The 12,250-nt window shown below is 63.5% G+C and overlaps 1 protein-coding gene across 4 annotated transcripts in view; it reads right to left on the bottom strand.

Moving 5' to 3' along the window:
- Positions 1–1,472: 1,472 nt before the first annotated feature.
- The window catches only part of C13H1orf21 (chromosome 13 C1orf21 homolog), a 142,547-nt gene continuing 131,769 nt past the window's right edge, over positions 1,473–12,250 (bottom strand). For all 4 annotated transcript variants that reach the window (XM_070055036.2, XM_070055038.2, XM_089311989.1 and 1 more), the window contains exons 5-6: positions 8,156–8,216; positions 1,473–2,708 (exon numbers count right to left, since the gene is read on the bottom strand). In XM_070055036.2, the coding sequence (XP_069911137.2) occupies positions 2,670–2,708; positions 8,156–8,216 (100 nt within the window). In that variant the 3' untranslated portion in view covers positions 1,473–2,669. The remainder of the gene's footprint in view (positions 2,709–8,155; positions 8,217–12,250) is intronic.

Genomic DNA, 12,250 nt, shown 5'->3' with positions numbered 1-12,250 from the left:
TGTAGCGAGGGCCTCTGCTCCAGCCACGCCTCATCACAGGCGCCTGCCCAGGGCTTATTTTTCTTCGGGGTTTAAGGCACCTGCTCAGACACAGCATTCGTGGGAGGCAGAAAGAACTTGCCCCGACGATGGCTCCGGAGGGCGCAGCCTGGCAGCACCCACAGAGGGGCGGGGTGGGGGCGGGGCTTAGGCGCATCCTGAGTCATGGCGGTCCGGGAGCCAGGGTTTGGTCCTCCCTCTTCCTGCAAAACCCACGTATATGACGCTGGTTCTTCTCAGACCAGCAGACAGGGGCCTGGCCAGGCTAGGCAGGACAGGGGCCGGCAGGCAGACCTGCAGCACAGGCGACCCCAGGACTCCCGGGCTGGGGGGGCGAGTCTGCCCCACATGGAAGCGGCAGTGCCGAGTGGCCGGAGGACAGAGCCATCCTGCCACTGTGGGACGAAGGCGTGCGGCCCAGGGGCCAGCCTGGGTCTCCCAGCGCGCCCGTCCTGCACTCGTAGCTTCTCTGTCCCAAGAGCTCGGCGCTGTGGCCCGGGCCTCTCCCCGGCGCCTATGCCAGCAACAAACACGCGCTCGGTGATGGAGCAGGCCTCTGTGGTCCGAGCGCCCGCCTGGGCCGGCGAGGCAGCCACACGCACGTGTGGACGGAGGGCGTGTGCATGCCAGCTGTCAACCTCACAGCCAGCCCCACCTGCCCACCCCCGCGGCCTCGGCCACCCCCCACCCGCCTCCCGGGGCCCTGGCTCCAGTGCGGCCCCCAGTTCTCCTGGCGAGGCTGATGCTGCCTCAGCCGCTTTGAGAGGCAGGAAGAAAACGGACAGACACGGCACACTTGACAGTTTTATGATGGAGACCGACAGTGCAGCGCTCTGAGCGTGGCTGACAGTCGGCACTCGGGGCCGCCCCCACCCCAGGCGCCAGACGCCCTGGAGCGGCCTCCAGCACACACACGGCCTCCAGGTGAAGGCGTGGGCTCCGGGGGACAGTGCAGTGTCAAACACAAGGTCAGGCGCCCAGGGACGCGTGGGACACGCGGGCGACACGCCACCCTGCTAAGGTGACAGCGGAGCTGCGTGGAAGACGTCGCGCAGGCGTCCTCACTCATCAGCACAAGGTCCTACGGTGACACCCGCCCGGCAGGGACCGGCCAGAGGACTGGCCTGCAACCCACCTGCAGGGGAGGAAGAGGATGGAGACCCCCGCGGGCCGGGGCCTCTCCCGCACTCCGCTGCCCACCTCTGCTCACACAGCAACCGCAGCTGCAGCCCCGGCGCACGGAGCCACGCTGGGCCAAGTCCATCTTCTCCGCCAGAACGCACTCTGCCCCCTGGGGCCGGCGGCCACCCCGGCCACGCACCGCCGGGTCACACCGGCTCCTCCCGCGCCCCTGGCTCTCAGCAGGTGCCCTCCCCAGGCCGCGAGAGCCCTCGGCATAGCTACCAAACACAGTAAAAAAAAAAATACAAAAGTTATTTTCTCCTTTTGTTGCTATTTACTTGTGACAACATTTGTTAAAAATAGGACTTCTGGCTTTGAGAAGGGGTCATTGGCTTCGTATGGAAAAATAAACTCTACTGAATACAGTCAACGCGCCCCACCGCCGCCAGGGGCTCTTGGCTTCCGCACTTCCGGGGACAATCAGGGCTGGCTTCCAGGAGGCAGGCACTGCTCCCCGCACCCAGGGCTGCAGGGGAAGGGTAGGGAATGGCAAGGCTCGCACGGTGTCTCGGACGGGGACCAGGGGAGTGGGATGGCGCGTGTGCTCACAGGGTGGCCCAGGTCCCCTGAGGCTGTGGGGTGTCCCCTGCCTGCTCCCAAGCCCTGCTGCTGCTGGGCAGGCGGCCGGGCGGGGTGGGGTGGGGCGGGCCGGGGCGGGGCGGGCTTCCACGTCCGGGATCCTGACCACAGGAGCTCCATGAATGGGAGGAGACAGGATACATACAAACAGTAAAATGTTTATTTTCTTAGAAAAAAAAAGTGAGGACGGGGGTTCAAAGTGATTGTGATCACACGGCCATCTGCGTGCGTCCAGGTGGAGCCCCCGGCGGCTGCGGGCTGCGGCCTGGGCCCAGACGCCCGGCCGAGGGACGCTGGCTGCCCGCCCCCGGGCCGCCTGCAGGAGCCATGTCCCACGCGCCTTTCACCCAAGGCAGTTTCTCCGCTTCTCCCGGGCAGACGCGGGGCTCACCCGGCAACCAGGCCCCGGCCTAACCCCAGCACTGCCGGGAGAAGCCCGGCTCCAGCTCCGCTGTCCCAGCCCACTCGCAGACGGGGAGGAGGGGCGAGTGGCGGCGGGCAGGAGGGCGACGCTTGCCTGGGGAGCGGAGCCAGAGGGGGAGAAGTGTGCTGGGGGCGCGGCGGCCTCACCCGCAGGAGAGCGCGCGCCCCGCAGCGGCCGGGCGGAGCTGCACGCGGGAGGAGCCGCGCGCGTGAGCGTGAGCTAGCAGCAAGGAGGGAAGCCGGGCAGCGGTGGGCGCCGTGTGTGGAGCAGTGTCCCTGCAAGTCCGCGAGGGGACACCGAAGTCTGACGGGGCGGACGACACGGAGCGGTCTCCTTTTGCTATAATGCTGTTTGCCGGAGAGAACCGATCTCTGCACAGATTTCCACGGGGTGCAACCTATTTACACAGTAGTCGCTGCTCCCGGTCCGGGCGGCGTGGCCGGTGCTATGTGACGTCCTCCTCTTCCGAACAGTAATCGCGACCCTTGGGGCAAACGGAGAGAAGAGAGACGGGTGAGCGCGAGGCTGGAAACGAGGCCTGGGCAGGAGCCGGGGTCCCCGGCTGCTGGGCCCCGAGCGCGCAGGTGGACCTCTGCGCTGGACATCTCCAGGCTCGGAGATTCCGCCAGGCCCTGGCGCTGCGCCGGCCCCAGCTCCAGCAGCGGGTGCACTAGGACTCTGCCCTTCCCCAGGAAGGCGCCATGCGGACAGCGGCCCCTTCTGAGCAAGAGCGAGGCACCTGCAGCGGCTCAACACCGGCGGCTCGGCCCGTGCCGGGAACTCGGGGTCGCGAGGGGAGACGCGTACTCAGATGTAAGCAGACTGATCGGGAGCAAACACGGGCGCGCTGAGCAGGACCACACCTGGCCCTGCGGCCGCCCTGGCCGCCAGGCCACACCTGCCGTGAGGACCCAGCTCCTGTCACAGACGGCGCCGCCCCGGGTCCCTGCGGAGTGCACCCCCCTGTGAGAGCACACGGCACAGGCACGCCCCGCCGCGGCCTGGCCTTGAGGCAGAGCAGGGCGCGAGGGACCGGCAGCTGCACGCACACTCGTTTTGCACGTGGCTGCTTGCCCAGGGCACCGCGCACGCTGTCACAGCACACGTGTGCCACAGACGCTTCACGCCACACTGGCGTGTGTCACCACGGTGAGCACCGGCCCCTGGGGGCTCTTCAGAGGAGCCTCCTCCTCTCCTACACCTACCTCCAGGCCGTGCCGGCCTCCCGGGCTGCTCGGGGCTCCAGCAGCGACGCTAAGGCCCTGAGGGAGCAGCGCCAGGCTCCAGGGAGTCAGCAAACCCTGGAGTGACGCTTCCACGCGCAGGATACGCGGTGCACTCTCATAAGCATGAATACTTGACACTTGCAGGAGATTGGAGACGCCCAAGGTCCGGCAAAGCGGAGGGGGTCTCGCGGCAGAAATGCGAATCTGAGGCAGTTTAGCCTAATGGTTAGGCTGCTGACCCGCATCCGGGGACCTGGATCTGACAGCCGCAGCTACTGCAGACCCAGGGGCGGGGGCGGGGCAGGGGGCGGGGACAGGGGTAGGGGGCAGGGGTTTGGACTGAGTTCCTGGCCGGCAGCGGGAGGTCTCTCTGTCTTTCAAACAAAATGTTCCAGTTTCCTTATTTTTTTTTTTAAGGGAAAACTTTTTAATATTTTTTCTTTAACATTCAAGGTGCGCGTAAAAAGTTGTTTATGATTCCAAGGGGACACAGAGACAGGCAGGCATGGAGAGCTCCCCCTGCTGGTGCCGTGCGCAGGTACGCCCCCGTGGGCTCTACCCACATGGCTGTGCTCTCCCACCAACTTGCTCGGGCCAGTGTTGTGGCACAGCGGGTCAGGCTGCCGCTGCAACACCAGCATCCGGTATGGGTGCTGGTTCGAGTCCCGGCTGCTCCGCTTCCCATCCAACTCCCTGCTAATGCACCTGGAAAAGCGTGGAGGATGGCCCAAGTGCTTGGCCCCTGCACCCACGTGGGAGACGGGGAAGAAGCTCCTGGCCCCTGGCTTAGGCCTGGCCCAGCCCTGGCTGTTGTGGCCTTCTGGGGAGTAAACCAGTGGAAGGAAGATGTCTCTCTTTCATATAAATAAATAAATCCTTAAAAACCACCCAGGTGCTCAGCAGCAAACCATCATTAGAGCTGCAAACCCCGGCCACGACCAGCACTTCCGCGAGGTCGCGGGAGCCCGAGCCGGCTGCGCACAGCAAGCACCGGGGCGGGCGCCGCGGGGACGCCGAGATGCAGCTCCCGAGGGTCCCGAGGCTCCCGGTTTCCTCTCGGCAGGAAAAGCGGAAGTGACTGGAGCCGGGAAAGCTCCCGCGAGCCCTCCCTGTCCCCATCCCCCCTCCCTGGGCCACCTGCAGGTGCAGAGACCGCGATGGCACCCGGGGTGTGTGGAGCCGCCGGGCTGGGGGATCTGAACACCCGTGTCCACTCAGGAGACGGGGAGGGCGGCCTCAGTCAGTAACCACATCTAAATAACTGCTGTAGTGCCGCACCCACGCCGGCAAGGCGCCGTGTCTGACGCAGGCTGCATCCTACCCGTCTTCTGTATTTTCCTACCCCAAGAAACTGGCACAGCGCCAGGTCGTCCGCAGGTGCCGAATCGGCTGTTCTGACTGCGTTTGTGCCGCCGGCTCTGTTCTTTGGTCATCACTAACTTCCGCCAGCTCTCGGCACCGCGACTCTCCCTGGATCAGCGGTGCTGGGAGACAGCCAGGCTGAGCGCCTGCAGACGCTCGCCCCCGGCGTCCTGGCCTCGGGAGGCGGAAGGATGTGCTCTTCCTTCTGTTCCGGAGAGGACACAGCCAGCTCTTCGAGGGTTTTTTTTAGGGAGTGAGAAGGCAAACCCAAACCACGGCCAGAGACACTCGGTAAGCGCCCGCAGCAAAATCAAGGGAGGGCGGTTTAGGCTTTTGCAGGCTCAATTTTGTTTTAACTAATTTAAAGAAGAAAAGGGCATTTCCGGACAGTCCTGGGAGAGGAAGCCCTGTCACTCAGGCTCTCCTGGCACTGACGCAATCGCTCAGCACGCGTCTCTCAGGGGGTTTAATTTCAATCGGCCCTAAGAATCCAAGGAGTGGGCGTGATCAGCTCTGTGCTGGACTCGACCTAGGGTGCACTGGATGGTGACAGCCGCGGGACTAATCGGGAGGGTCCGACAGTTAACTCCAGCCACGCGTCCTGAGGGGAAGATGACGCTCAGCCAAACACATCCGTCAAGACGGAGCACTCGGGGCCGGCGCTGTGGTACAGCGGGTAAAGGCGCCGCCTGCAGCGCCAGCATGCCTTATGGGTGCTGGTTCGAGTCCTGGCTGCTCCACTTCCAATCCAGCTCTCTGCTGTGGCCTGGGAAAGCAGTGGAAGATGGCCCAAGTCCTTGGGCCCCTGCACCCACCCTGGCTTCAGATCGGCACAGCTCCGGCTGTTGCAGCCATTTGGGGAGTGAACCAGCGGATGGAAGACCTTTCTCTCTCTCTCTCTGCCTCTCCTCTCTCTGTGTAACTTGAACTTTCAAATAAGTAAATAAATCTTAGAGAAAAACCAAAAGGAGCACTGAATTTCTGGAGGCTGGGGAGGGAACCAGGACCAAGAAGCAGGGTGGGCGCTCCCTGACGCCCGCGGCGGGCGGCTGCGACTTGAGGATGAGCGCACCAGCGTCAGTGCACTCCACAGGCTAGCGTGGAATCCACGGCGGCGCCTCCGCTCACCAGGCGACAGCCAGAGACAGATGCGGCTGCCGCCGCCAGCACTGCTCCGTGCACCCCGCGCGGTAGGGAGCAGCGAGCCTCCGTGAAGCGAGGGGATTCAATCCCAGACACGCTGCAGAGACCCCAGAGCCCGGCCCGGCTGTGCAGACGCTGTCCACAGAAGTGACTTAACATTCAGGCTTCAGCTTGTACAGGTGCCTGCGGACTACTGAGCAGATGGCTCTGATGCCAAAAGGATGAGCAAGTGTGTGTGCCTGTGTGTGTGCAATGTGTGCATGTGTGTGCCATGTGTGCATGTGTGCGCATTCCTGGGTGTGCAATGTGTGCATGCGTGTGTGTATGCCATGGGTGCATGTGTGTGCCATGTGTGCATGTGTGCGCATTCCTGGGTGTGCAATGTGTGCATGCGTGTGTGTATGCCATGGGTGCGTGTGCCATGTGTGCATGTGTGTGCATGTCTGTGTGTGCATGTGTGCGTGCCTGTGCGTGCAATGTGTGCATGTGTGCGCATGCCTGGGTGTGCAATGTGTGCATGTGTGTATGCCATGTTGTGTCATGTGTGCATGTGTGTGCGTGTCTGTGTGTGCATGCACGTGTGCTTGTGCGTGCAATGTGTGCATGTGTGTGTGCCTGTGTGTATGCCATGTGTGCATGTGTGCCCTGTGTGCATGTGTGTGCCATGTGTGCATGCATGTGTGCCTGTGTGTGTGCAGTGTATGCATGTGTGTGTGCCTGTGTGTGCCTGTGTGTGTGCATAGTTCAAAGACATGATCCCCATCACAGTGGGATGAAATCACTCCTTTTAGGGGCCAGCGCTGTGGTGCAGCAGGTTCAAGACACAGCCTGCAGTGCCGACATCCCACATGGGCGCTGGTTCAAGTCCTGGCTGCTCCACTTCCGATCCAGCTCTCTGCTGTGGCCTGGGAAAGCAGTAGAGGATGGCCCAAGTCCTTGGGTCCCTGCATCCACTTGGGAGACCAGGAAGAAGCGCCTGGCTTTGGCCTGGCCCAGCTCTGGCCGTTGGGGCCATTTGGGGAGTGAACCAGCAGACAGAAGATCTCTGTCTCTCTCTGCAACTTTCAAATAAATAAATCTTAAAAGAAAAAAAAAAGTTAAGGATTACTCTAAAACAGGACGAGAACACGGCTGTCTGTAAGGCCTCCGCTGACTGACACGGCTTGAGAGCAGGTTCTCTTGGGACCTCGGGAGACCGGGCGAGACTCTGTGACCTACAACGTGATGGGCAGGCAGACGCCTCACCGACAACCACAACACCCCAGCCTTCAGCCGGGAACCGCCAGGCACTGAGCCACGCCCTGCCCGCACCGCCACGCCCTGCCCACTCACTGAGCCACGCCCTGCCCACGCCGTCACGCCCTGCCCACTCACTGAGCCATGCCCTGCCCACTCACTGAGCCACGCCCTGCCCACTCACTGAGCCACGCCCTGCCCACGCCGCCACACCCTGCCCACGCCGCCACGCCCTGCCCGCGCCGCCACACCCTGCCCACTCACTGAGCCACACCCTGCCCGTGCCACCACGTCCTGCCCACACGGGGCATTTGCTGCCCTTCTACTGGTGCCGCAGAAAACCCACGGGCAGTGTCTCGGGCCCAGGGCAGCGGGGGCTGCGGCTGAGAGAGGCGGACGGACCTGAGGCCTCCGTCACCCGCCGTGGGGCTCGCACAGGAGGGCTCAGGTGAAGAAGAGAAAACCTGGAACTGGGAGGAAGGCGGAGGCAGCCACGATGGCCCGGCCAGAGCGCACTGAGCTCCGAACGCGGGACGCCCTCTGAGCAGGTCGTGGACGGCCACGCGCAGGCTCCTAACCCCACCGTTACCAACCTACCCCTCTGTGGGGCTGTGCGAGGTCCCGCAGGCACACGGGCCCCCGCGGAGCCCCTCACCCCGTGCGCGTCTGACAGCCGGCACACGGCCCTCCGGGATCTAAGCTTCCACACAGGGCACCCTGCTGTCCTACTGATTCAACCTGCAAACCCACACACGGCCAGAGAGGCGACCTGGGGCTCAGCCGGAGCCGGAGCTGCGCTGTTCTCTGTTCTCTGCCCCTCAGGGAAGGCGGCCGAGCAGCCGGGGCCTCCGCACGCTTTCTGTACCGGGCAGGCGATGCCTCACCGCCACCACCCCTGGCCGGGGGAGATGCCCGCGGAGCTCGGGACGGCGCCGGGCTGCGTGGAAGGCTCCGGGACGCTTACCTTCTCGATCTTCTCATCCAGCATCCGGAAGAACTCCTGCTGGCTCTCCGAGATGTGCATGCTGGAACAGAGAGAGCAGTGAGGGCAGCGCCGCGGACGGGCCCTCGCGATCCCACCCGGCGGACGGCGTGCGTGCAGCCGCGGACGGGCCCTCGCGATCCCACCCGGCGGACGGCGTGCGTGCAGCCGCAGACGGGCCCTCGCGATCCCACCCGGCGGACGGCGTGCGTGCAGCCGCGGGGACTCGGCCGGGGACAGACGAGCAGCTGGACACGGCCCCTGACACATTCGGCACCGACAGGCGAACGCCCGTCTCTGGAACCAAAACTGCCCCGGACGCGGCCAGAGGCAGGAAGCCGTACGTGTGCCACTTGGTGAGAGGCTGGCCAGCAGGCAGGGCGGACAGCAGCGGGTGGGGAGGCCTAGGAAGAGCCACTGGACAGGGCACGGTGGCCCCAGTACCCGTGGCCCCCATGTCCCGGTGCGGCCGGGGGACGTGCTACCCAGTGCTCTCGGTGCCCGTCAGCTGCAGGGTCCTCATCCCGCGCCCCCAGGAGAGCCCGAGCTGCCCTGAAGCCTGGCCTGTGGCCCGTGCATGAAGCACAGACGGTTCTCATGGCCAGGCGTGCACACGAGTCCCGCTGTCACCAGCAGTGGCCGGCAGTGGCTGGTGGTGCCTGCCCGAGGCGTAGCTGCCGGAGCACCGTCTGGGGCGTGCTGTGGCCCAGAGCACAGGCTCACCGGGCCGTGGCCCACGGCTTCATTTCAGAGGAGCGCAGAGATCCGGACGGGGCAGACCTGGGATTTTCCCTCTGATGGACTCAGCTGCCCCGGCCCCACCTGACTCCCAGCTGCACCAACACAGACCCCTTCCCATGTGACGGGGACGGGGCGTCCACCCTGCTCTAGGAGGAGCCTCCTGCTCTGGGAGGAGCGCCCCCCCAGACATTCGTCACTCCTTTCTGACGCAGGACCCGACGGCTGAGCGGGGAGGGAGGACAGGGACTCGGGTATCAGAAAGGGACCCCTGAGCTTGGTATGATTTCATTCGCAAAGTATGGATGCCTGATGCCCCAACTCATTACATCAAAATGCTTATCACCAGGGCTGGCGCTGTGGTGTGGCGGGTAAAGCCACCGTCTGGCTGGAGCATCCCATATGGGCTCCAGTTCAAGTCCCGGCTGCACCACTTCCAATCCAGCTCTCTGCTGTGGCCCGGGAAGGCAGTGGAAGATGGCCCAAGTGCTTGGGCTCCTGCACCCACGTGGGAGACCCGGAAGAGCTCCAGGCTCCTGGCTGTGGCCTGGCCCAGTGTTGGCCACTGTGGCCCTCTGGGGAGTGGACCAACAGATGGAAGATCAATCTCTCTCTGTAATTCTTTCAAAATCAATCTTTAAAAAAAATGTTTTGCCTAAGCCTGTACATTGGCATCTGGCTTAATACCAGAAGTCCAGGACCTGCTCCTTGGGCACGCTCTGCTCCCTGTGGCCGTGTGCACCACTGACACTCCCTGAGCTCACGCGCACCAAGGCTCTCAGCGTCCCGGGACCGGGACGACAACACCATGGACTCCAAGCATGAAAAGTCAAACTCACGCCTGTGGGCACACGGGCTCTGGGCTGAGAGATGCGTGCCTCTCCCTCTTAGTGACTTAAGATGACAAAGCCACTACACGAGAAGGTCCTGGGCCACAGTCCCGACGGCCGAGCTGAAGGGTGGCGGGGCCGGGTCCCTCGGAGCCACAGACCCCGGAAATCAGCAGGTGCAGCAGGCCGCTGTAGCCTCCTCTTCTCTCCCGAGAGCAGGGGCTCAACACACCTGGGAAAGAGGTCCTTCCCAGGGCGGGAGCAGCCGGACGCGGGCTGGGAGTGGGGGCCCGGAGACGCCGTGGGAGCAGCTCTCCCCCGCGTGGTCTCCGTGCATACTCCAGGTGCACCGCCCTCCGCCTCTCCCTGGCCTGCCCCGGGGAGCCGCACGTGGGTCCTGCACATCTCTGGGTCTTCGCTCTCCTCCAGGGACTCCAGGCACACACACAGCCTGCGTGTTTGCTGGGAACCCCGAGCCGGCAGAGGCCAACACCTTCCCGGCCCCACACAGACGGAATCCAGTTACCCCGGCCCACGCACGGCTCCCTCCACCTGGTCCTCATCGTTTTCCGCGGGACCTTGGCGAAGTAGACTCCTGCTTGCCCTGTTTTGTGACTGATTCCTGCAAGTGCTGCACGTGCGGCTCAGCTGCTAGTCGGTTAACTATCTTGTGTTTTAAAAAGAACACAGCAAACACCAAGCAGAAGCGGGTCCCCGCCAGCTGCCTGCGGCCGCCCTCCACATGTGCCCCAGAGCCGCTGGTCCCTGGACCCCTCCCCTGAGGCCTCCTTCCACGTGTGGCCCCAGAGCCGCTGGTCCCTCGATCCCTCCCCTGCGGCCGCCCTCCGCATGTGGCCCCAGAGCCGCTGGTCCCTCGATCCCTCCCCTGAGGTCGCCCTCCGCGTGTGCCCCAGAGCCGCTGGTCCCTCGATCCCTCCCCTGCGGCCGCCCTCCACGTGTGCCCTAGAGCCGCTGGTCCCTCGATCCCTCCCCTGAGGCCACCCTCCACGTGTGCCCCAGAGCCGCTGGTCCCTCGATCCCTCCCCTGCGGCCGCCCTCCGCGTGTGCCCTAGAGCCACTGGTCCCTCGATCCCTCCCCTGAGGCCACCCTCCACGTGTGCCCCAGAGCTGCTGGTCCCTCGATCCCTCCCCTGAGGCCGCCCTCCGCGTGTGCCCCAGAGCCGCTGGTCCCTGGATCCCTCCCCAGCAGCCACCCTCCACGTGTGCCCCAGAGCCGCTGGTCCCTGGATCCCTCCCCTGCGGCCGCCCTCCGCGTGTGCCCCAGAGCCGCTGGTCCCTGGATCCCTCCCCAGCAGCCACCCTCCACGTGTGCCCCAGAGCCGCTGGTCCCTGGATCCCTCCCCTGCGGCCGCCCTCCGCGTGTGCCCCAGAGCCGCTGGTCCCTCGATCTCTCCCCTGCGGTTTTACTGTATCTCCAGGCAGCTATTTCTTCCCGCTGCACCACGTGCAGGCCTCGGGGGCGTCATCTCGCCTCGCTGCGGGGGCCCAGCTGGCACCGTGCGTGCGGCGCGCGGCACCTGCCACTCGCTGAGCCAGGCACCCCAGTGTGCTGGGCGTGGAGGACCCAGGCTTCCTCTACTGCCAGCCCCGGCAGCCGGCATCTTCCGGTCCATCTCTCAGAACACGGAGGCTGAGACGTGGCTCGGCTGGCCGGGGCAGCAACCTGAGAGCGTGCTCCGTGCGCCACAGCCCCAGGTGCACCGAGCCTTCCTGGAGGAGCGGCCTGGTCCCCCACTGCCGGGAAGCCGCACCACGACCACATCACCGCGCACCTGCTGTCGGGAAGGCGAGATTCCTCTCGGACACCAGGAGGGTTTGCCAGCTGACTTCTGGGTGTGCTCACATACATGTACACACGTGGATTCACACTCACCAACACACACATCCATACATACCAAAACACAGACACATGCACACACACAATCATACACAACACACACGTGCACACACACAATCATACACAACACACATGTGCACACACATTCATACATACCAAAAGACAGACACATGCACATACGCAATCATACACAACACACACGTGCACACACACATTCATACATACCAAAATACAGACACGTGCACACACATTCATACACAACACATACATGCACATGCACACACACAGTCACATACATTCACACATGCATCTACACACAGCACACATACACACGCACACAGACACACACAGATACATATACACACATACATACGCACACATATCTACACATGCGCACATACACATAGTTGCATACGTACACACACAGGCACACACATACACACAGATACCCAGATGCATACATACACAAACACACATACATATGCACACACACTGGTACACACACAGGTACACACATATATACACACACACAAGCACACACACACATGCACACATATAGTTGCATACATACACAAGCACACACAGGTACACACATACACACAGATACACAGATGCATACACATACACACATACATATGCACACACACAAGC

This window comes from Oryctolagus cuniculus, chromosome 13 (genome assembly GCF_051225735.1).
Source record: "Oryctolagus cuniculus isolate XC-2025 breed Fujian yellow rabbit chromosome 13, ASM5122573v1, whole genome shotgun sequence".
Classification (NCBI taxonomy): domain Eukaryota; kingdom Metazoa; phylum Chordata; class Mammalia; order Lagomorpha; family Leporidae; genus Oryctolagus; species Oryctolagus cuniculus.
The sequence above is the reverse complement of the archived record's forward strand: the minus strand, read 5'-3'. Positions and strand labels throughout refer to the sequence as shown.